Source organism: Aspergillus heteromorphus (genome assembly GCF_003184545.1).
Source record: "Aspergillus heteromorphus CBS 117.55 chromosome Unknown BO70scaffold_27, whole genome shotgun sequence".
Lineage (NCBI taxonomy): Eukaryota > Fungi > Ascomycota > Eurotiomycetes > Eurotiales > Aspergillaceae > Aspergillus > Aspergillus heteromorphus.
In genome coordinates this window covers 311,605-332,632 of record NW_020290432.1, presented here as the reverse complement: position 1 = coordinate 332,632, position 21,028 = coordinate 311,605, and the positions used below count along the sequence as shown (strand labels likewise).

Sequence of the window (21,028 nt, the reverse complement as noted above, 5' to 3'; positions counted from 1 at the left end):
AATACGGTCAAACAAAAGTCCAACAAATGCATTGAGAGAGTGGCCTCATTATATACCAATCCGAACAGAATCAGTCTTTCATATCTCAGAACCCCCATTGATCCATCCAAGTCTCCATCCATGCCCGATTCACGGCCCCCATACTATGAAGCAGAGGGATTCGTGTCTCTGTCACTTCGGTGCTCAGCCTGACGGAGGAACCCTTTGATTGACTCGCTAGATATTGATAGAAAGCCAGCAGCTCCACTCCGGGAGGGATAGGCGCCCCTTTGGCCTGTGCTTCTATAGACGATGTCTCCAGAACGCGAACCCACTTGGAGAAGGGCACTACCTTGCAGACAGGCTCCAGCCTCTGAGCGATCGTGGGAAGAATATCCTTATAATCCTTGATCAAGGGATTCACGAGGTTGCAGTAAGATGTGGCTTGGTTCTGCCAGTCAAGAAGAGCCGGGTCTGCAAGTATCTCTGCCAGTATATCCACTGGTATCCAGTTTAGGTCGCTGGAGTCTCCCAATGAGCTGGGGAGGTACCCAATGGCTTTTGATGCTCGAAGTAGGGTGGGGAACCAGTCACGTTGGGGCCAGACGCCGTCTTTGTGTATAGGCCCTCCTACCTGACCAACGCGGCAGATTATAGAAGGCATTCCTAGCTCATGGCCGGCGTGGTGGAGCAAGAGACTGGCGATGAGCTTGCTTTGACCGTATCCTGTGAGAGCATATGATGGTGAGGCAAGGTGTGACTCAGGCACTGGCTGCAGTTGGTCCCACTTGGCGACAGATGCGACGGATGAGATGAAGACAATGGGTGTGGTGTAGTTGGCTTTGAGAGATAGGTTTATGAGATTCACTACCCCGCGAATGTTAGACTCGAATAGGTGCAAGGGCCAGTTGAAATTGACAGCCCACTGGCAGTGGACGATCTTGGTGACACTTTGTAGCAGTTGAGAATATGTGTCTTGTGGTAAGCCTAGAAGAGGCTTTGATAAATCCCCTTGCAGTCGTTGTACTGAACACCCAAAAGGAGGATCTCCTTTCACGAGTGATCGATCGAGACAAGTGATTTGACTAACATTATCTCGCTTGACAAGTGTGTCAAGTAGGAAGGAGCCAATAAAGCCTGTGCTTCCTGTCAACAAGACGTGGTCACGCTGACTTTTCTTGTCAGACTTGATAGTGGCAAGGCTCTGTGGTAGAAGCTTTCTAAACCTTCGGAAATGTCAACTTTTTGAACATTAAGGTGGTTGGAATGATAATCCCCACCTCTTAAATGTTGCCTCGAATACTTCAGATGAGTCTCTCACCCTACCCTGGTTCAGTTCTTGCAACACGTATCCCGACAGGCCATAGGCATTTGGATAACTATAGATCGCGTCGGCAGGGGAGGAGAATTCCTGATGCTTTTCTTTCAGCAGATTCTGTATCGATGCGGCCACTATCTGAGCTTGTTTTGAGTCGAGGCCACACTTAAAGAAGTCATCATGTGGCCTCATATTATTCACAGAGGTTAAACCGCTAACGAGTTGAATAAGTGTATTTTCCAGAGTCTCTCTATTGGTGGTATCAAACGTAACGGGAAGTCTCTCACGGCTATAGTCGGCCGACTTATAGTGAGAATCAACCTCCTGCGAGTACAAGTCCTCGGTTTGCTTTCTGTGGACTGATCCCTTTGATGTTCGGATAAACGGCTTCTCTGCCTTTGCAAAAATTACATCATCTTTGTTGATTTGTGCATCCCGAGAGCTTTCCCTGTTGATACTCTGGACCATGCTGACAATTTCATTGACCACACTCTCATCGGAAGATATATCAATGCACGTAGCCAATTCAAGTAGTAGGACTGGATGAGGACGTTGACGCCCCATAACCACGGCACCAGTGACATGGGGAAGTGCGCTTATCTTAAGTTCCATGTTGGTCGGATTCAACTTTTCGCCGGTCGAAAGCACAATGATATCATCGGCTCGACCCTTACACTCCCAATGGTCAGGGATGGTAGGGTGTTTGCGATATAGATCTTTCGTCGGATACTCCCTGATATGGGGGAAGTTCTTGAAGATGGACTGGTATTGTCCAAACTCGTCGCTTCGTTGGAGAACCATTTCATAAATCTCTTCATCGGGGCCTTCAATGCCGCGAGGAGTATTCCGAGTTGGACGCCACTCGATGCCGCAGAGGTCTTTGGAGAAATGGAAACAGTGCCAGTTCTCAGGCTCGGTTACAAATTGCGCCAACGAAAGAGTCTCCGAAGAGCCCATTACCCCCTGGAGGCTGGTCTTTTGAGACACAATGCTCCCCGACTCGTGGCTTACTGGACCTATACTCGATGATAAATCTGTGAGTAAGTTGTATGTAGGACTTGGAAAGATAGGATTGCGTACCACCACCCGTGACCACGAAATTAACATCAGAACTGATCAAGTCCATGAGATCCGGATCCTGTGGGATTTGATCGACGATCAGCGGCGGAAGAAATGCGGCATCGGCGTTGGCTAAACGAAGGACATCCTTCAATATCTGACAGCTCGGTGGCCGGTTCGGGTACCCAAAAACCAGGGATGATCTTGAGAAAAGTAGGTAACAGGAAAAGAACAAGCCCGCGATGTGGAAGAGGGGGAATGAAATATAGGGCCTTTTAGCCTCTGCTATCAGTTCTAGCTGGAGCTTTTGGCCGAGGTTTTCAGTTGAAGACAGATTCCGGTGGGCATCCTGGGATGCGAGGGCTCCATGGGTGATGGTCACCGGCTTGGGTAGTCCGGTAGAGCCACTTGTATGCACAATCTGAGTACACCTTTAGCGTGCTAATCATAATTATGCGGGGTCAAATGGAGTCGTACATACAGCAAATCCTTCACCTTCGACTGCGTCCAATGTGTCCGTATATCGGTATTCGTTCACCGGGGTTTGTGTGCGAAGAAGCTCCAAGAGCTCTGGAACTGGAATGGCCTCCAGGGGTTGGGTTTCCAGGTGCGATACAGCTGCCTCGAAAGTTCCGTCGAAAAGAATTGTGCCACATTCAGTAACTCGTAGAAGGTGCTCATTGACTTCTGTGCTATTCCGCGGGGAAAGAAGAAGGACCTAGTGGTAGAAGACCACCTATTAGCATAGCTCTGTTCTGGAATCCCCTCTGTTGGGATAGGAGAGCAAACCTTCACTCCGACTTTAACACCGGCCAAGCAAAGAAGAGCATGTCTCAAGTCGCTCGGTGCCAGATACCTGTGGGCATGTCTGTCAGCGCATTCCCGCCACCGGTGAAATGCCATTGGAAACCCACGCAATGGTGGAGCCCTTCGTGACCAATCCATCCAGCCACCAGGCGAGTTGATTGACGAGGTTTGCCAGATCGCGGAAGGTGAGATGCTGGACGGTGGCCTCAGGCTGGCCGGGAGTCAGCTGGTGGACGGCGGGCCTGAGGGGTTCCAAGGCAGCAACCCGATCGATGTGGCTGACAAGAAGCCGTTTCCCGGCTGCCTCATACGTGTTCGAAGACTCCATCTTGTGTCGCTGCCCCAGAGAAAAAATACCAGTGGGAGTCAAGTAATGAAGATCATGAAGTATGCATATTCCAGCCTGGCCATCCGAGTTTATACTGATTTGGTCGTCTCCCGCAGATGCGAAAGTAACAGACAGGTCGAGTGATCACACAGCCAGCATGCACACATTTTCACCTAGGGTTGCCCATGTTGCCATGAACCGAGCGAGACACAAAGTTAGTTACTGCCACCCGATGATGTCAGCAGACGACGAGTTCCTGAATATCCGGTCTCGGCCAATCCGTCCGCAAACAGAGAGAGAGCTGCAGCCCCCGGTAGATCCTCGATCTCGGGCTGTTCCGAGATGCGATTGGTGCTACCAAACCAAACGGCGGTTCTCCATCGTTCTGCCGTGCAGCTGACAGCCAGCCAACCTTGACAACCTGACAACGAAATTGGCCACCTTTCGCCCGGCATCTTCAGCTGCCTTCGAGGGGTTTATCTCGGAGCTCAGCATGGCATGGCATGGTTTCACACGCTTGACCCGATGGATTGACGGATTATCCTGGAGGATACGTATTTGTAGTCGGTTTCGTTTCGGAGCCGCCGAGAAAGCAGCCTTGAAAAGTCCCACTGCCTGGAGTTTATCGCGAATTATCTCCACTTGGATAGGCGTCCGAGGAGCCTCTATTGCCATGTTTTCTCAAGGTTATGTCGGGCTCATGTTGGTCAAAAGAATGGGGATCTTCTTTTGTGCTTTACCTGTCAGCTGTTGACCAACGTCTGCACGAGAGAGTTCGCGATCAAACTGAAACAATTCACCTAACAAGCGTCCTGGTTCATCGGCGCTGGTCTGCGGAGTGGTTTGCCCCCAAAACAGACTTCATCTCACCTGTCAGATATTCAGGATCCTCACTTCCTCCGGCCCAAACCTGTTTTGCCTCCTCTTATTTCAGCTCGAAACCATACTGTAGCGGGCTACATTGCCATCCAATAGAAGCAACTTGAAATTCGACTCCACATTCACAATTCAGCCATTATATCATAATAAAAACATAGTAAAGTCTAACCCCCCTCTCTCCACTACGAACGAACCAACTCAACGCAATACGAAACCTCAACAGCATCCTATAAGCACGAGTCAGCCGATCATCCATACATACTATACTCCATCAATTCCAATCAATCATAGATGTAAACCACTCACTTCAACCCCCGTAACCTCCAACCCCCTCACCGTCCGCGTATCGTAGACCAAGTACGGATTCCCAACCGAATCATCCCCCTCCCCATCCCATTCACCCTCATCTCCCACCCTCTTCCTAACATTCTCAACCTTCCTCTCCACCCCCAACCACACATACTCCAAAAACTCCGGATTCCCCGGCGAAACCACATTGTCCGCCAACACAACCGTCCCAGGGCGCACAAGCCCCAACTCCTCCGCCAGCTTCAAGTCATTCGCATACGCGACCTTCGCATGATCCAGAAAGAACATATCAATGCCCCCATCGGGGTATCTCTCCTTCAACCTGCGCAGCGATTGCCGACACGGCCCGACCATGATCTCAACGATATCGTCTAGGCCGGCGAGCTGGACCAGCGTGCGTGCAACATGAGCGAAGTTGGGGTTGAGCTCTAGACTAATGTACGTCTTCTTCTGCTGGTTGTTTGTTGGGGGTTGCGTTTGCCTTTGCGTTTGCATTTGCTTGAGGGTGCTGCCGAATAGAATAGCAGAATATCCGATGTAACCGCCGAGTTCGACCATGATGGTGGGGTTGCGGTCTTGGATTTCTTTGGTCACGATGGCGCCTTTGCTTTCGCCGACGTTCATCAGGAAGTTCTTCTCGCGGCCGAATTCGTCGATTGCGGCGAGGATTTGGGACGGGTTGTTTTGCATGGTCGAGTGGGTGGGGTGTGAGTGGATTTGGCTTAGGAGAGCGGATTCGCGGCCGTCGTTGCACTGGGTGAGTGGGCTGGGTTAGTTGGGATGCTTGGCTGGATTATATCCATGAACGGACTATACGTACGTAGACCTCTTCTTCGGGTTTGTAGAAGGACATGGTGAGTTGGGCCAGGCGGTTATGGTTAACGGAGGGATAGGTGGCTAAGGTTAGGTATTTGAGACTTTTCACTCGGATAGTAATGTTGAAATGGGATGTGTAGATGTGTAGGCCACGATATCAAGAATATTCATCAGTATATAAGAGCAATAAAGCCCAGTCGCGGTTGGGAAGCAAGTATGGCTCAAGCCTGACTCAATAAGCTTTAACCAAAATCCGGGAGCAGCTGGGCTATCTTGTTCCTGAGCAGATGGCCCGAGAAAGCCCCCCGCATGTATGAGACATGATAGCTCGCGGGCAGTTCGATCATATGCCCCTCTACGCACTTGATATCCATAACCTAACCATGTTGGCTGGTGATCACCCTGCAGCTTGAAGAGAACATCCTGATTGGCTCAGTCTTACTACATGTGTATATACGGGAAAGATCAGGGCAAGAGAGTTAACGCAGTCCATCCAATCTATTGGTATGGTCGGCATCCCCTGGTGAAGCACAACATCTCCCCGAAGAAGCAAGCATGAAAGGTTAGTGTGGCTGAAGCATGCTCTTAATGGGCTTCATGATATCACCGGTTCTGACCGCAATGTAGATCCGGGTTACATGAGATCCGATGGTCTTCTTTGGTCTGCTGTTGTCGCTGGTGTCATTTGACAATGTCGGATGATCTCTGACCCCTCGATGGAAGGGGACTGCCAGCTCGTGTCGCACAAATTCGTACATGGCTTTCGTTGTTACCCCCAGATAAGACGGAGTAGAGCGAGCTCCAATGAATTCGGCACGGGTACGATCGTAAATATCGCAGAGAAAGCAAGACAACCTTTCCTTCCACTGCTTGGCCGCGCTACAGAATGACGGAGGAGGACTTGTCTGGCCTATACTTTTGGCGTTGAGAATGTAACCGAATGACTGTGCAGCGATCTGCTCACAGCGTGGGCTGAGATCCAGCTGAGCGGTGGTCAACCAGGACGATGTGATCTGCAACCATACATCTTCGAATTTAGGAATATCTGACCCGTTCTCGACAATGAATATTTCATCGTATACCCTCTTTGCCTCTATCTGGGCCACGGCGAAAAAGTCTAGGCTCAGGGCGCGAAGGTCTAGTGCTTGGCAAAGGATGTACAGGTGCACAGCACTCATCATGGATAGAATCTGCACCGATTGGCCTGTATACCGGGCCGAGATAAGCGCTAGAGAATTGACCGACTGGTTGCTCATCTCAGCAGTCTGGACGTGACTGACAACGGAGTTTGCAAGGAAGGCCAGCTCGGAGTAATAGGCTGTCATGTTTACATCCAGGCCTTTGACCGTGAAAGAAAGACTCGGGTCATCTGCACATAGGTTCGGAGGTAGACCTGCACTCAAAGACGGACTAATCAACTCGTTGCATTGTGCAAGTAGTATTCTCCCCAGCATGACCAATGAACTGCGGACCTTCTCCATGGCAGATGTCACGGATGCCGCTTGAAAGTTGCCTCCATGATGAAATCGATCACCTGTCACGTCGATAAGTGGATTATCCGAGGATGAGTTGAGTTCTACTCCGACTTGTCTGTCGGCAGAAAGCAGATCTTCAATCTGAGGCCCAATCCATTGGGGTGCTGTGCGCAGAGCGTATCGGTCCTGGACCAGTCCCAGTTTATTGACGTCAGTGTTTTGAGAGAGACGGGTTCCGCGAAGGCAGGCGCAGAGATTTCTTGCGACCTCGATCTGGCCTTGGTGCGGTCGGCATTGCGAGATAAATTCGTGGTAATTATCAACCGTGCCCAGCAGGGCCTCTGTTGCCATGGCTGTGAGCACCTGGGCGAGAAGGGCCAGGTTATGGCTATCATAGAGCACCAGCGAAGCGGCGGCGGCGCTAACAGCAGTGCCATTGACAATACTCAGTCCCTCTTTAGCATTCAACATTAGGGGAGCAATGTTCGCTCTCTGAAGAGCTTCCGCTGCGGTTATGACCCGTGGAACGTCATTCTCCTTGACTTGGACATATATATCCGGGTTGCCTTCGATCAAGCCGCCAATGTATGACAGCGGGGAAAGATCCCCGGATGCAGAGATGCTTCCACGCAGAGGAATAACGGGCGTGATCCCCTTGTTCAGTGCATGGAGTAGGAGTTTAATTACCTCGATTCGGACACTCGAATGCCCTCGGAGAAGAGAGTTGCAGCGTAGGAGTATAGCGCCCCGCACAACCTCAGGAGCAAGATTGTGGCTCTCCTCATCCACAAAGCTTGATCCAGCGGTTGCCAGATTGGGAAGAATCCCGCATTGCTGATGCTGCAGGAACGAATGCTGCAGGACCCGCAGTTGCTCTGTTCGAGTGTCCGCGTTGCCGCCGCAGCCAGTATTGACCCCTGGTTCAGCACGTTAGGCCGAGCATGATATCATAATCTTTCCTGGTCCGGGTGGCAACGCGCACCATATACCTGTTCACCCCTTTCCAGGCGGTCCATAAGTGTTCTCACACTACTTTCCAAGCGCTGGAATAGATCTGGAGACTCAAGGACTGATGTCTTTGTCGAAAATCTAGGCAAAGTCACCGGTGTTCACTACAGATTCTCCAATGTTCAGATTTTACTTACCTGGACACGGATATGACCTGTGCTAAGCTCAGCGATTCTCCATCCAGAAGCACACAGTTCCCCTGCTGGTCAAGTTTTCCCAAGAGCTTCCAGGTTTTGTGCAAGTGATCCAGATGCGACTCCATTTTGGCTGTCTTAGATCAAACAGGTTTCAAAGCAATACCTCTGACCGTAGCACAAGTACGGATGGTTAGACGGGTGACAAATGTGATATCTAACAGCCTGGGGGCCGAGACACCATAACTCTTATATGATTTGGTCGATCGCCCGATCGCATGTGCCAAGCACGCATCCACATGCTGCGGCAAAAGCGGATGGTTATGGCTTTGATGTCCGAGTGGAAGTGTGACACAGGGTATGCATGTCCAAGATCGAGTCAGATTACGAGGGCTCGTGCACCATAATTGGAGCATCTGTATTCGAACTCAATGACTCTGACCAGGAAATGCTTGTAATTCCCTCGTAATCCCATCCGTGCGCTCGTTTTTGACAGGCATCGATAGTCAACTGTCACCGATCTGAGCACCACATCGGTCACTTTAATGTAGCTATACTATGATAAACTATAACCAAAGAGCTTTACTTACCACGAGGCTTGCCTGTCTTTTAGGATAAATAGCCCGCTATAACGCATCACCTAGAAGGCAACGCATTTACCATTATGACTGTTACCATGACTGCCACTGATTATTTCGATGTTGTGATTGTTGGGGCGGGGCCATCTGGGTATGTGCAACGAATATCACACAGACGAGAGGCTAACGGCATGCAGTCTCATGGCTACTACGTGGATGGCTCGGACAGGCATCAAGACTCTTCTGATTGAGAAAAAGTCGGGTCGCACTCTTGCCGGGCACGCAGACGGTCTCGAAAGCAGGACTTTTGAAATATTGAATAGCTTTGGCTTTGGTGAATCAATATGGATGGAATCGAACAAGACAATCGATGTCTGCTTGTGGGTAAGAAATTGCGAAGCCTTGCTGAGAATCGTCTGACGTCGTATCAGAGTAGCTCGGGAGGATACCTTCGAAGGGACAGTGTGTCCCCAAACCATGAGCCTGGCTTGTCCAGATTTCAGGAGGCCACTCTGGGTCAGGGGCGAATAGAAGAGCACCTTCTCAACTTTGTGAAACAACATTCAAGTGTGAAAATAAAATGGGAAACCGTCCCTATCTCACTGAAAATTTCCGACGGTAAATGCGATGACCCCGGTTCTTATCCTATTGAGGTTAGAACAAAGTCATACCTCGGAGATGACGACAAAGAGGTACGTAGAGTAACATCTTGATATCAGCTTTATTCTGACCATCCGAAATTGGAAAGATGCGGAATGACTGCTCTGAAAGGACAATCCGAGCACGATATTTGGTCGGATGTGACGGGGCTCATAGCTGGGTCCGGAAACGACTTGGCCTATTCTTAGAGGGCGATCAGACCCCCAATGGGCACTGGGGCGTTCTGGATTGTATACCTATTACAGACTTCCGTTTGTCACCCAGTTCCTGTCCCTAAGTTGTGGCAGAATGACTGATTATAGAGCAGCTGACATTCGCAAGAGATGCATCATCAAATCGGATGCAGGGAATCTCATGATAATACCCCGAGAAAAGAAGCTTGTTCGCTTCTATATCCAAGTATCTCCTCTAGTTGCAGCTAGATTCAAAGTCGACTATCACTCATCAACATTGATAGCGGTTCTAAGGGATATACTGCAACCATACACATTCAACACTTTGCATATTGAATGGTCCACAATTTACACAGTATGTCTCATCATTTTGCCCTGTCAAAAAACCATTGGTCGAGTTGTGCCGAGGTCCTGATATTCATAAAGATTGGCCAAAGACTGTGCAGCACATTTTCGGTCATGAATCGCATTTTCCTCGCAGGTGATGCCGTTCACACTCATTCCCCTAAGGCTGGGCAAGGTATGAATGTCAGTATGCAAGACAGTTACAATTTGGGTTGGAAGTTGTCCTCTGTTTTGAGGGGCGTCGCCACGTCTGAGATTCTTCATACATACCAGACAGAGCGGCTCCCTGTTGCGGAACGATTGATCGCTTTCGACAGACGGATGTGCTTTGGGATATGCTCAACTGAAAAAGACCCATCTGAAAATGCCAACGATAGATTCTCTAACCTCAGACCGACGCTTTCCGAGGAGAACTCATGTGCCGCGGGCATTGGTGTGGTCTATGGGCCCAGTATCTTGATGACTTCATCATCCGATTGTGATTCTGCTGCAAACGTAGAAGATACGCAGTCACCTTTCCCCCAAAGCAAGCATCACCTTGCCACATGCATCACTGTCGGTGGAAGAATGCCCAGTCAACGCGTGCTTTGTCAGAGCGACTCCCGTCCCTGGCACCTCCAGGATAGACTCGTCAGTACAGGACAATGGCATTTGATCATTTTCGGGGGTGATATAACGGATGGTATCCAAAAGACTCGTTTGAACCAACTCACAAATTCTCTGTCTCACCCAGAGTCTCTGATCAACTCCATCAATCTGTCTGACGGGAGTCCCGTAGGCTCCCTTGCCGCATACCTGGTTCATACGGCCCCGCGGGAGAAGGTGGAGTTCATGGAGCTGCCGGCAATTCTAAGACCGTTCGACAAGGAGATCGGCTATGATTACTCGAGGGTGTTCGCAGACAATGCATCAAGTGGGGAAGGGTGTGGAGAGGCTTACCAAGGTTATGGAGTCAGCTCAAGAGGCTGTATGGTCCTGGTGCGCCCCGATCAACACGTTGCCTTCATTGGGGCTTTGGAAGATACCAATGCTCTCTATGCGTTCTTTACAAGATTTGCTGTAACAAAGTGAAGAAAACGGGGAGGGGTAAATGGCAGGTAAAACCTTTTGGTTCGATATAACAACAGTCAGCAGACCAAAGTTCTCGCCTTCACCAGCCCGGTCTAACCCCATTGGGTGGTATTGGGGAAAGAAAGCAAGTCATTATATAGTGTGCGTTTTCTTGTAAATGACGGTCATAGCATACTCGTTTGGAAAAAGAGATCAAGAAGCTACGCTACTTCGCAAGTTCAACCCTCCCAAGCAACTTCCATAATAGCCAACGCTGCCTGAGGCGGCGTCCAACACTTTATGGCTCCAAATCTCGGATCCGCTTCCTGGAACAGAGCGTGCCACTCTTCTTCATCCCTCAGGCGAGAATTGTTGACCGCAAGCATTGTCATGTCAATGTGGCGGATATATCTCTCCGTCGCGATAGGCAGAGAGCCATTTTCTGGACAAAGGCTCTCATTCACCACGATCTTCGCCCCTGTTTTCAACGCAGGAACCAGTTGACGAAGGATTCTCACAACATTGTCGTCAGACCAGTCATGCAACACCCATCTGAACAGATAAACGTCCGCCACTACAGGCTGCGGAGAAAAGAAATCGTGGGCCTTGAACTGGACATTGGAGTTTTCAGATGTAGCAGCAGCCGCAGCTTTTGCGCGTTCGATCAAACCTGGAACGTCCTCGACGATGACTTGAATGTCCGCGTTTGCCCGCGAAATCAACCGTCCCACGCGCCCCTCCGAGCCACCAACGTCAACTACCACCGCGCCCTTCGGCAGCAGATGCCACGGATATTTCTCGACCAGAAACTCTGGTTCGGATTCAGGAGCGAAGGTGGCGAAGAACTGCATGGCATCGGAAAATTGCTTCTCTTTATCTGGTCGCGAACCGAGGTATTGGAATATGCCTTCGTTGTTATGAGCTAAAGCGAAGCCCTGTATGGGTATTTGGTGTCAGTCCGGATCTCATCACACTCATGAAGTAGATGGTGAGGGAACCCCACTGTCTCATTGGGATCATGGCCTTTGAACTGACTGATCGCATCCGGTATCTTGCAGCAGATAGCTCCGTTAGTTAATCCGTCGCGGGCCTTTCAGATACAACATCAACTAACTCTCGTGAATGCCATCGCAATATCATCATACATTCCGACCCCTGCAGAAGCCAATGGATCCTCCGCAATTTTGCGCGAGCCAGCTGAATGCGAGACATACCCCTTGCGCTTCTCCGCGAATATACGATGAAAAGCGATGGCGAAGCGGATAATCTGTTTCAAGTCATGGACGTGTACGCCACATGCTCTAGATAGATCATCATAGGAGATCTCTCCGTCAAGTGGCACATACTTCGCTATACTGAAACGGGTGATTTCTTGGATACTGCTGCCGTTGTACTTGCAACAAGAGTAACCGCTCTTAGTATGAAGCCCCGCTGTCCCATCAATATGTCCTGGGTTATACTAACTCGAAGATACAGACAACCCAGCGGACCTTGCAGCAGGTCCAGTAGCTCCATACATGCGTTGGTCGCTGCGTATCGTGCGTCGATTACCTCTTGTGACGGAAGAGGAACTTCAACTGAGGAATCGACATCAAATGAGGGCATGTGTAAGCCATGATGCTTCAGTGATCGATCCAATATTTCTGCTGATTGGGAAACAATTGCAGCTAGTTTCACGATCTCTTCGGCCATGTTGAGCAGCTACTCGGTTTCTTTCTTGTCGCTTGAAAGAAGGCCTTCGATTGTAGGAGATACTGTATGTATATATAAGCCGTATGTGTTCAACCCATTCGCCAGTGTGCCGCTCAACTAGTACCCACCGTGTCGGAGGTTGCTTCCGCGCTGACGACGGGAAAGGGAGCATGCTTTGGCACCTTTACCTAGCAACTTCCCGTCCCATTGCTCTCTTTCATCAGTGTTTGACATGTGAGATTCCTCCACCACCAATGAATAATCCCTACATGCTATGCAGGTGTCACTGAACTCTGTTTCTTTGTCAGCGGACTCGAGATATACTTCTTGAGGGATGAAACGAAAGAAATTGCTCCAGAGCCTAGTAATTTGACATAGTGAGCATCTGCAGCTTGAAGCTTCAGACACCATACATGGAGAGGAAGTTTTGAACTCTGACCCAATATACCACTTTGGAAGCGGTAGCACAGATTGCCCCTATTACAGCGAGCATTAGAAATATTGTCTCGGTGTAACATGGACAAGCCATACTACACGTGCGATAATCGCAATGATTTGAACTTTTGGGTAGCCCTAGAAAATACAATAGTACTGAAGTTTGCTTTGATTTTCCCTTGATCAGCAATATATGCAGATCATCTGTCAGCATTCAACCCTAGCTACAATCTCACATAGGCTATCTACTGCATACAATGCACGCACAAACATTTGCATTCCCGAAGTATATATGTAGCTAACTTCGGCATCGTGTATGCATGCAGTTCTGTCTGCATAGTGCAGACGACTGAAACCCCTGCCCGCCAACAAGTTGTTCCGAATACAGGCATTCGAACCGACTGGTGTACGGATAAACCAAATTCGGATTCCTGCAGAGGAAAGGGTTCCGCAAAGATATGCCGGAGGTCTGTTTTGCAATGCTCCACGACCGCATGATCCCTGCAACAAAGAAAGACTTGGACACTGCTGGGGTCTGGATTCATCTACGCAAGCCTTGTTTCCCACATATCTGACGCCAAGTGGTAATAGAAAATGTTGCCATGTAACCCACTGGTTGCACCTTGGGGGTGGTGGAAGGTGAACCAGAAGCCCCTCGGAGGGAGAAGATTCGGCCGACTTCCAGAATGATGACATCAGCGCATCTATAATCACGTGCCGCTGAGCAATCAATCGCCTTATCATCACATGACAGGTCGGAACTTCGCGTATACCGAGGCGTCCTCGATCATCACATTTCTCCAGCCTGCAACCGCCTTCCAGATACCCCTATCAAACGCATTATAATGGCAGATACAACAAACGAGCCCGCCGCAGCTGCAGACCCCCAGCCTCCGGTCGTCACATTCAAGAAGCGAGGCGCCAAAGCGAGCCAAAACATCCGCAAAAGACCCGCGGCGCCCGCAAAACCGCAAAGCGACGATTCTTCCGATTTCTCCTCCTCCGAAGACGAGTCCGGCCACCGGATAAAGCGCAGAAAGAACAAGGGCGCCGGCGTTGTCACCGCGTCATCGGCGAACACCAAGCCCGTCAACCGGGAATCCGCTGCAGCAATCGCCACAGCCGATCGCAAGGTCCAGATCGCGGACACGAACGATGCCACGAAACATGTCGAGTGGTTTGATGACGATGTCAAGGATGCAAGATCGCTGAAGGCTCAGGCTGCATCGAACGACGTACAGGTACCCGATGGAACATACAGGGGACTTGCGAACCAGACCTCTTTCATTAAGAAGAACCCAAATGCGCCGAATAAGTCGTTCGGGCCGATCAAGGGGGCGACGAATATTCGTACCATCACGGTGACGGACTATTCGCCCGATGTGTGCAAAGATTACAAGCAGACGGGATTCTGTGGGTTTGGTGATAATTGGTAAGTTTTTCCGTCCGGACATGGCACTGTCAGTTGAGCGCTGGTGGCTTATTTCAGGATATGTGCTAACGATGGCTGCGTATAGTAAATTCCTCCACGACAGAAGCGACTACAAACAGGGTTGGGAACTCGATAAGGAGTGGGAGAATGTCACGAAAGGCAAACAACTCAAGGGGACAGTGGTCGCGAGTGCCAACCGAACGAAGGTGGAGGATAAAGACGATGACGAGGAGTCTATGCTAGAAGATATACCATTTGCGTGTTTCATCTGCAAGGGACCGTACAAGGAGCCAATTGTTACGAAATGTGGTCATTACTTCTGCGAGCAATGTGCGCTGCAAAGGTACAAGAAGGACCCGAGCTGTGCAGCTTGTGGGTCAGGGACGAACGGCTTATTCAGTTCAGCGAAGAGGTTAAAAAAGCTGCTGGAGAGGAAGAGGGAGCTAGCGGATAAGAGGAGGCAGGAAGCCCTTGAAGCGGGAGAGGAGGTCAGCGATGAGGAAGATGAATAGTCAGATACATGCATGTATATAGGTCAACAGTATTTGGGATAATAGCATCTCTCGCATGCTCTGAGAGCACTGATCCCGAGGCAAATGCTAGATGTCTCTGGATTTGCCATGTAGAGACGTGGCCAAAGGATTGTGGCTGAGCTGTTTCTCTCTACCCTTGAGAACCACCCAACATCAGAATCCCACCTGCTAACAATCCTCGAGGAGGGGTCCATGGAGGGGTAAATTGCCCCTTCCTGAAACAAATGGATAAGATCCGATACACATCATCGTGTTGGACACCGTGTGCAAAGCTTATACTGGTAAGGGGGTAAGAATATATCCGGGACCTTGGGGGGAGATGATCTCGTCGACGCATGTTTGGTGCCAGTAATGCGATTGTCGCCCCTTCAGATCAGCTGTATTTGCAGCTATATGTGAGCAGCATGACTCTGTGAGTTCTCAATACCAAGCATTGAGGCGCAATCTACATCCGTTTTCTCGAACACGGTGGAATGATGTGACCACAATTCACCTTCCCAAGCTGAGTCGATGGTGGGGAGAAATACGTATGCCTCGATCCACTTTTGTGGCACTAGCCGTGCCCTAAACGGTTCTCGTGGGGACTTTCCCAGTTCGAGGAAAGCAGAGCTCAGCCACTTTCGGCCTTCGTTGAATGAGTCAGGATATCAAGATAGTTACGAGATGTTGTCCTTCTTCGCCGACAGAGAGAAAGTACAGAAGCATGTTGAAGTATGCCCGGAACAAATCCTGCATCAAACAAAAGGACGCGTTTATCCAACACGTACCGAATCTACATGAACCCAAGGGTGTTGTTACTTATTCAAGCTGCAATCTAACAACAGGCAACATCTTTTTGGGCCCCTTTCCATAGGATGGAGCATCAACCCAGGCTGGCCATAGAATCACTGCTTCAGCCTTCACGACATCCAAGCCACAATTGCCCCATATACGATGTCATTTGGGCCTAATTCCGTCCCGTTGATGGTTGGGGAAAGGCGTTGCCTACTGTGGCACCTTCTGGTCTCCACTCCCCAATCCAGGAGGATCGGGGTGGGAAGGGGGGTATTTAAGACCTCCGCTTCACCTCTCCCCTGACACACCCGTACCTCATACCATCCATCTATCCTCGAACCTATTCACAATGGGTCTCTTCTCACATCACCACCACCACAACGGGCCTCCTCCTCCCGGCCCTCCGCCGCCGGGGCCCCGGGCCCCCTCCCCCAGAGCCTTGGAACCGTCCTCCTGGCCCTCCTGGCCCTCCCCTCCGCCAGGACCTCCTCGAGACCCCTGGGATCGCCCGCCTCCCCCCGGCCCCCCCGGCCCTCCTCCTCCTGGTCCTAGAGATCCCTGGGATCGTCCGCCTCCTGGTCCCCCGGGCCCTCCTCCCCCGGGACCTCCTAGAGACCCCTGGGATCGCCCTGGCCCCCCAGGCCCTCCTCCGCCAGGACCTCCTCGGGACCCTTGGGACCGTCCTGGCCCTCCGGGCCCCCTCCCCCGGGACCCCCCGGACCCTGGGATCGTCCTCCCGGTCCCCCTGGACCCCCTCCTTTCAGGGACCCCCGCGACCCCTACGCTCCCGGTCCCCCGCCGCCGCCTGGCCCCCCTGAGGTATTCTAGACTCCTCCAAGCTCCACTACTCTTCTCTACTCTGTTTCTAACCTTGCATAGTACCGCCGGTGGTAAACAATGGGAGGGAAGCTAGCTTGTTAGGCACAGGAGTGTTGTATATATATATATATATACGTTCTGGTCGAGAGTTCTTGTATATGATTCCCACTTGCATGCATTGATTGCATGGTTTACATTCCGAATTCAAACCAAATCTATCATATTTCAAGTTATTACCCGTGCATCAGTCTGTCTAGTATACAAAGAACAATAGTAGTCACAAGTACAGAGTACCTCTCCGATTACTCCCACTCCCCATCCAGCTCGACCTCCTCGCCCCGCTCCTGGACCGCCATAATCTCATCGATGGTCCAGTCGCGGTAGACATGGCCACGGGGGGTGTTGGTATCCTGGAACGGCGTACCCCGCTGCAGATGGTCCAGTACCTTGTTGTAATTCTCCTCTGCATATGGCTCGGGGTTGTGTTTCCAGACCCACTCTGCCGTTAGATACTTGAGAGTCGTGGGCTGGCCTTGCTCCTGCTTGACGACGCGGCTGTGGTTGTGTTGGTTGATAAGTCCCAATTTCTGGAGACAGGAGACTCGCACAAATCTATGATAACATTGTTAGTGCGTTGCTTGACATTCATGTTGAAAGGCGACGGTGTATTGATTCCAACGTACCGCAACTTATTGTGGATCCTCAACGCCCAGGGCGCCTGGTCCGTCTGTCCTGCAATCCGCAAGCATGTGGCTAAAGATATAGCGTCCTCGAGACCCTGTGTTGCGCCATTGCCAGATGCAGGAACATAGGTGTGAGCGGCATCCCCTATTTGCACGATGCGTCCCGCGGGCGAGACCCAGGACGGCTGAGGATCGCGCCACATCAATCGAAAGTGCAGCAGTCGGTCCTTGGGGGTGAGCCGGATTAATCGGTCTGCCACCTCTGGCCAGTCGGGGATTGTTGCGGTGAGCTTGAGGACCTCTTCTGGGTCGGTTTTGTTCGACCAGGACTCGACAGCACTGTCATCGTTCTAAAGGATGTTAGAATCGTGCAAACCGTTTCTAGGGGAGACATAGTAGAATTACCTTGTGGCTCATGATCCAACACATGGTATCCGCCGTTCTTTCAATGAAAAAACGAATTGTTGGGCTTCATATTCGTCATTAGCGGTATATCCAATAGTAACAGTATCGAGAACCTACCCAGCCCACAGCTCGATGTTTCCATCACCTTCCACCGGCGGGAACCGTTTTCGAACCATCGGATCGGCCATGGCAAGCTCAACGGGGAAAGAAGTACGATACATGGATTCACCTGCCGGCCGTGCCCGCAGCTCCCGCCCCAATGTCACTGCGGTTGAATGGCTTCCGATACCGTCCGCAGCCACGACAACATCTGCCTCTAACCTGGCGCCGTCCTCAAGAACCACTCCGGCGCGTCCCGCGGGACCGTCCTCGAAATACTCCACTGCCCTGTGTCCATACTCCACGGGGATTCCGATAGCCAGGAGCTGCTTCCGGAGCATATCATGGAATCGAGGCCGCCAATGACGTATGATATGATTTGACATGCCTTTTGGATCAGATCCCTGGGTGTATTTGACAAGCGTCGGGGCTGTGATAGGCGCCCCCGTCATGGTGTGGAATGAGATAGCAGGACTGTGAGAGATCCTGTCATTCTCCTCTGCCATCTGGGGCCAGTGGCATAATGCGCGAAGTGCAGTGGGTCCAATTGTGAATGAGTCGCCTGGTTGAGAGGTCAGATGTGTGATGGGATGGGATGGTTTGGTGTCCAGTAAGGAAAGACGTACCTGTGGTGACCTGCTCTGGGGCCCTTTCGATTATTCGGACGTCGTGTCCATTGCGCCAGCCCTCCAAGGCTGCCATGAGCCCTGCAACCCCAGCCCCGACTATCAGGACTGAGATGCCGGTTGATGGGTATCTCGGAGGACAATTGTCTGGCACGGTCATTGTGAAGTCTGAGTCAAGTGGGAAGTCAAATGCAGAAGAAGTGAAGTGTTTGTTGTATTGCGGAAACGGATAGCCTGTTGCTTGTTGCTTGTTGCGAGAACATCTTGAGGACTGGTCTTTGGATTTATATAGCAAGACATCAGAGCATCGGGGCCGAGCATGATTGCTGTCATCTGCCTTTGCTCGAGGTGTATACGAGAAAGGATAGAATCGGGCCCGATGACGCCAATTAAGTCCGATTCCCGCCCGCTCCGCAGACACGGGCGCGGGAGCCCGATCCCCGACCGCCCCGGCGTTCTCCCGTGGCACCAAATCTCTCTCTCTCCTCCCCCTCGGCCTTCTCCACCCCCAGACGGCCTTTTTTCTTCCTTCGGGTCCGATATGTCCGCCTCCGAGTCGACCCAGTTGAAGGCATGCAGGCCATGCTCCAAGGCCAAGGTTCGCTGCGATCCCGGGCCCAGCGTTGCGTGTCAGAGGTATATTTTCGTGGGTCGGACCACATCGCGACCACATCCGCTTACGCTGCGACCAGATGCCATCGCCTGGGAAAGGATTGCATCAAGCAGGCTCCCAGATTCCATAAACTCAAACACAATAACATGTCGTATGTGTCGGAATAGTCGCCCCGATCCTTTCCATAGGTGTTGACTAGCTCTTTCATTAGCGATGTTGGACGGTTGGAGAGGAAGCTTGACAATGTGACATCGCTACTCACAGCCTCGCGGAGGTATGCGGAAGGCATCAACAGCCATGCCAATGTCGCTTCCCCAGCACGAGAAGTGGTTTGGGTCTCTGAGCCAAGCGATCAGGAAACGGAGGACATGCTGAAGGCCTTCCACCAAAGCATGGCCCTTTTCTTCCCATTTCTGGTACGCTCGCCCTCTTTGACTGCCCATGACTTGCGCACCCAGAAGCCGCTCCTTCGTCTGGTCATCCCGGTTATTTTCTACAAAAATGTTTCGTCACAGCAAGCACATGCTGTGAAATCGAGGGAGTACTGGATGGAGCAGTTATTGGTTAAGGGAGAGCACGGTTTAGATCTCTTCCAGGGGCTTCTGATGTTTATTGGCTGGTGAGAGAGGATTGTCACTCATCGTTGCTTTCAACGAAGCACTAAGGCTTCAACAGGACGCAACTTACTTTGCCAATGCCCCGCGTAACACTGGTCAACAATTACCTCCATCTCCTGGAAGCGCAAGTCAACAACCTTGACTTTCGCGGAGACTCGAAATCGGGTATGACCGGCTCGGTATTTTCATATCTGAAAGATTTTGGGCTGGATGAGCGTTTGCGCGATTCTCGTACACTGGAGGAGCTGAGGGCCTATCTGGGATGCTTTTACTTGGTCACAATGTGTGTCTACCTCTAGAGCTGCCGCTTCACATTGCTGATGTTGATAGGGTATCTCTGTGTTTGGATGAAAAGGATCCCATGCGATACACAGATTACACAGAAGAGTGCTGTCGTGCTGTAGAAGCAGCTGCTGAATTTGAATCTGACAAGCATCTCATCCAACTGGTCCGGATAGCACAGATGGCAGCAAAGATCCATCGCACCCTCAATCGCCACGAAATCGACGTCCCCAACGGATCCGCATCGACAGCCATGATCATTCGCTTGCTACAGAAAGACATGCAACAGCTCAGGGACTCATTGACCTGCGAATTTCCCCAGTCCGGTACGTATTCCCAGACCTCCATAGATGAATGCACCCTCTTACATGCGCAGCGATCGTCTTCCTCCACTACCACACTCTCGAGCTCATGATCTACCGCACCGCCATGACGAAACTTCTCCACGACCACCCCATCCCTCAAATAGACGTATTATGTGCTTGCGTCGAAGCCACCAAGTCCTTTTTCGACACCTTTTTCACCATCCCTTCGCACCTTTACCTCCAATTGCCATACACTATTTGGGTCCAACTCGGCCACGGCCTCGCCATTCTCTCCCGGATATTAATCCACAGCGACCCCAGAGGCAACTGGGACCGCGAATACGCTCGTCAGCGGCTCAACTTCGACGCAACCGCCGACACCTTCGGTCTGAAAGTCGAAGAAGCCATCTCACAGGCTGCAGCGGAGGACATCGAGATGCCGCCGATTTTTACCCAGATCAAGAATAGAGTGGTCATGTGGAAGGAGGGCCATGCGGCCCGGTGCGCTACTTTGGATAGATGGAATCAGGACCAGCCTCAGGCAATTGCTCCTGGTATGGACGAGCTGATCCCCGACGTGGATGTGGATGATATGCTGATGACGGGATCTATATGGAATTTCTTTTCTCTGTAGTCCTGGCTATCGGGGCGTTGGTCTACATTAAGCTTAGTTGTGCTATCACCGCTTGAGCACACTTGTACATTAAGCACTGGACTAAATGAACGAAGACACCGCTCTTCTCGGGGTCAGCTAACAGTTTCAACCCACATACCCATCATGAGCCTTCGCTTCCA

The 21,028-nt window shown here is 51.1% G+C and overlaps 8 protein-coding genes across 8 annotated transcripts; 3 read left to right on the top strand and 5 right to left on the bottom strand.

The window, feature by feature from the left end:
* Positions 1–85: 85 nt before the first annotated feature.
* BO70DRAFT_342808 (acetyl-CoA synthetase-like protein) lies at positions 86–3,491 on the bottom strand (the record flags this gene model as incomplete). Its single annotated transcript, XM_025541389.1, has 6 exons — positions 86–1,205; positions 1,260–2,313; positions 2,378–2,777; positions 2,838–3,074; positions 3,146–3,212; positions 3,271–3,491. 6 exons carry the CDS (start codon positions 3,489–3,491, stop codon positions 86–88), a joined length of 3,099 nt encoding a protein of 1,032 aa, XP_025396311.1.
* Positions 3,492–4,552: 1,061 nt separating this feature from the next.
* Positions 4,553–5,532, bottom strand: BO70DRAFT_389573 (O-methyltransferase; the record flags this gene model as incomplete). Its single annotated transcript, XM_025546088.1, has 3 exons — positions 4,553–4,597; positions 4,677–5,432; positions 5,500–5,532. The coding sequence occupies 3 exons, from the start codon at positions 5,530–5,532 to the stop codon at positions 4,553–4,555; spliced, it is 834 nt and encodes a 277-aa protein (XP_025396310.1).
* A 526-nt stretch (positions 5,533–6,058) lies between these two features.
* On the bottom strand, positions 6,059–8,311 carry BO70DRAFT_342803 (aromatic amino acid ammonia-lyase; the record flags this gene model as incomplete). The annotated part of the gene is made up of 3 exons (XM_025541388.1): positions 8,116–8,311; positions 7,953–8,059; positions 6,059–7,887 (listed from the first exon to the last, which is right to left on the bottom strand). The coding sequence occupies exons 1-3, from the start codon at positions 8,238–8,240 to the stop codon at positions 6,059–6,061; spliced, it is 2,061 nt and encodes a 686-aa protein (XP_025396309.1). The 5' UTR covers positions 8,241–8,311.
* A 477-nt stretch (positions 8,312–8,788) lies between these two features.
* BO70DRAFT_389570 (putative FAD monooxygenase) lies at positions 8,789–10,950 on the top strand (the record flags this gene model as incomplete). Its single annotated transcript, XM_025546087.1, has 6 exons — positions 8,789–8,841; positions 8,888–9,074; positions 9,122–9,343; positions 9,439–9,601; positions 9,658–9,878; positions 9,950–10,950. 6 exons carry the CDS (start codon positions 8,789–8,791, stop codon positions 10,937–10,939), a joined length of 1,836 nt encoding a protein of 611 aa, XP_025396308.1. The 3' UTR covers positions 10,940–10,950.
* A 207-nt stretch (positions 10,951–11,157) lies between these two features.
* On the bottom strand, positions 11,158–12,610 carry BO70DRAFT_414440 (S-adenosyl-L-methionine-dependent methyltransferase; the record flags this gene model as incomplete). Its single annotated transcript, XM_025547351.1, has 3 exons — positions 11,158–11,853; positions 12,033–12,349; positions 12,397–12,610. 3 exons carry the CDS (start codon positions 12,608–12,610, stop codon positions 11,158–11,160), a joined length of 1,227 nt encoding a protein of 408 aa, XP_025396307.1.
* Positions 12,611–13,754: 1,144 nt separating this feature from the next.
* Positions 13,755–16,602, top strand: BO70DRAFT_431903 (U2-type spliceosomal complex subunit CWC24; the record flags this gene model as incomplete). Its single annotated transcript, XM_025548273.1, has 3 exons — positions 13,755–14,477; positions 14,563–14,965; positions 16,267–16,602. Exons 1-3 carry the CDS (start codon positions 13,891–13,893, stop codon positions 16,600–16,602), a joined length of 1,326 nt encoding a protein of 441 aa, XP_025396306.1. The 5' UTR covers positions 13,755–13,890.
* A 220-nt stretch (positions 16,603–16,822) lies between these two features.
* BO70DRAFT_365114 (FAD-dependent oxidoreductase) lies at positions 16,823–18,747 on the bottom strand. Its single transcript, XM_025543985.1, has 5 exons — positions 18,417–18,747; positions 17,809–18,352; positions 17,692–17,755; positions 17,287–17,636; positions 16,823–17,215 (listed from the first exon to the last, which is right to left on the bottom strand). Exons 1-5 carry the CDS (start codon positions 18,574–18,576, stop codon positions 16,906–16,908), a joined length of 1,428 nt encoding a protein of 475 aa, XP_025396305.1. The 5' UTR covers positions 18,577–18,747; the 3' UTR covers positions 16,823–16,905.
* Positions 18,748–18,957: 210 nt separating this feature from the next.
* Positions 18,958–20,867, top strand: BO70DRAFT_298207 (uncharacterized protein; the record flags this gene model as incomplete). The annotated part of the gene is made up of 6 exons (XM_025539598.1): positions 18,958–19,052; positions 19,109–19,186; positions 19,241–19,648; positions 19,705–19,929; positions 19,977–20,254; positions 20,305–20,867. 6 exons carry the CDS (start codon positions 18,958–18,960, stop codon positions 20,865–20,867), a joined length of 1,647 nt encoding a protein of 548 aa, XP_025396304.1.
* Positions 20,868–21,028: the final 161 nt, after the last annotated feature.

What these genes read in the sequence shown, in the direction of transcription:
- BO70DRAFT_365114 (XM_025543985.1), bottom strand. Translation starts at nt 18,576, where the DNA reads ATGACCGTGCCAGACAATTGTCCTCCGAGATACCCATCAACCGGCATC. An exon ending in AACATCGAGCTGTGGGCTGG is followed by an intron (nt 17,756 to 17,808) that starts GTAGGTTCTCGA and finishes ACGAATATGAAG; the next exon opens with CCCAACAATTCGTTTTTTCA. An exon ending in GTTGGATCATGAGCCACAAG is followed by an intron (nt 17,637 to 17,691) that starts GTAATTCTACTA and finishes AACATCCTTTAG; the next exon opens with AACGATGACAGTGCTGTCGA.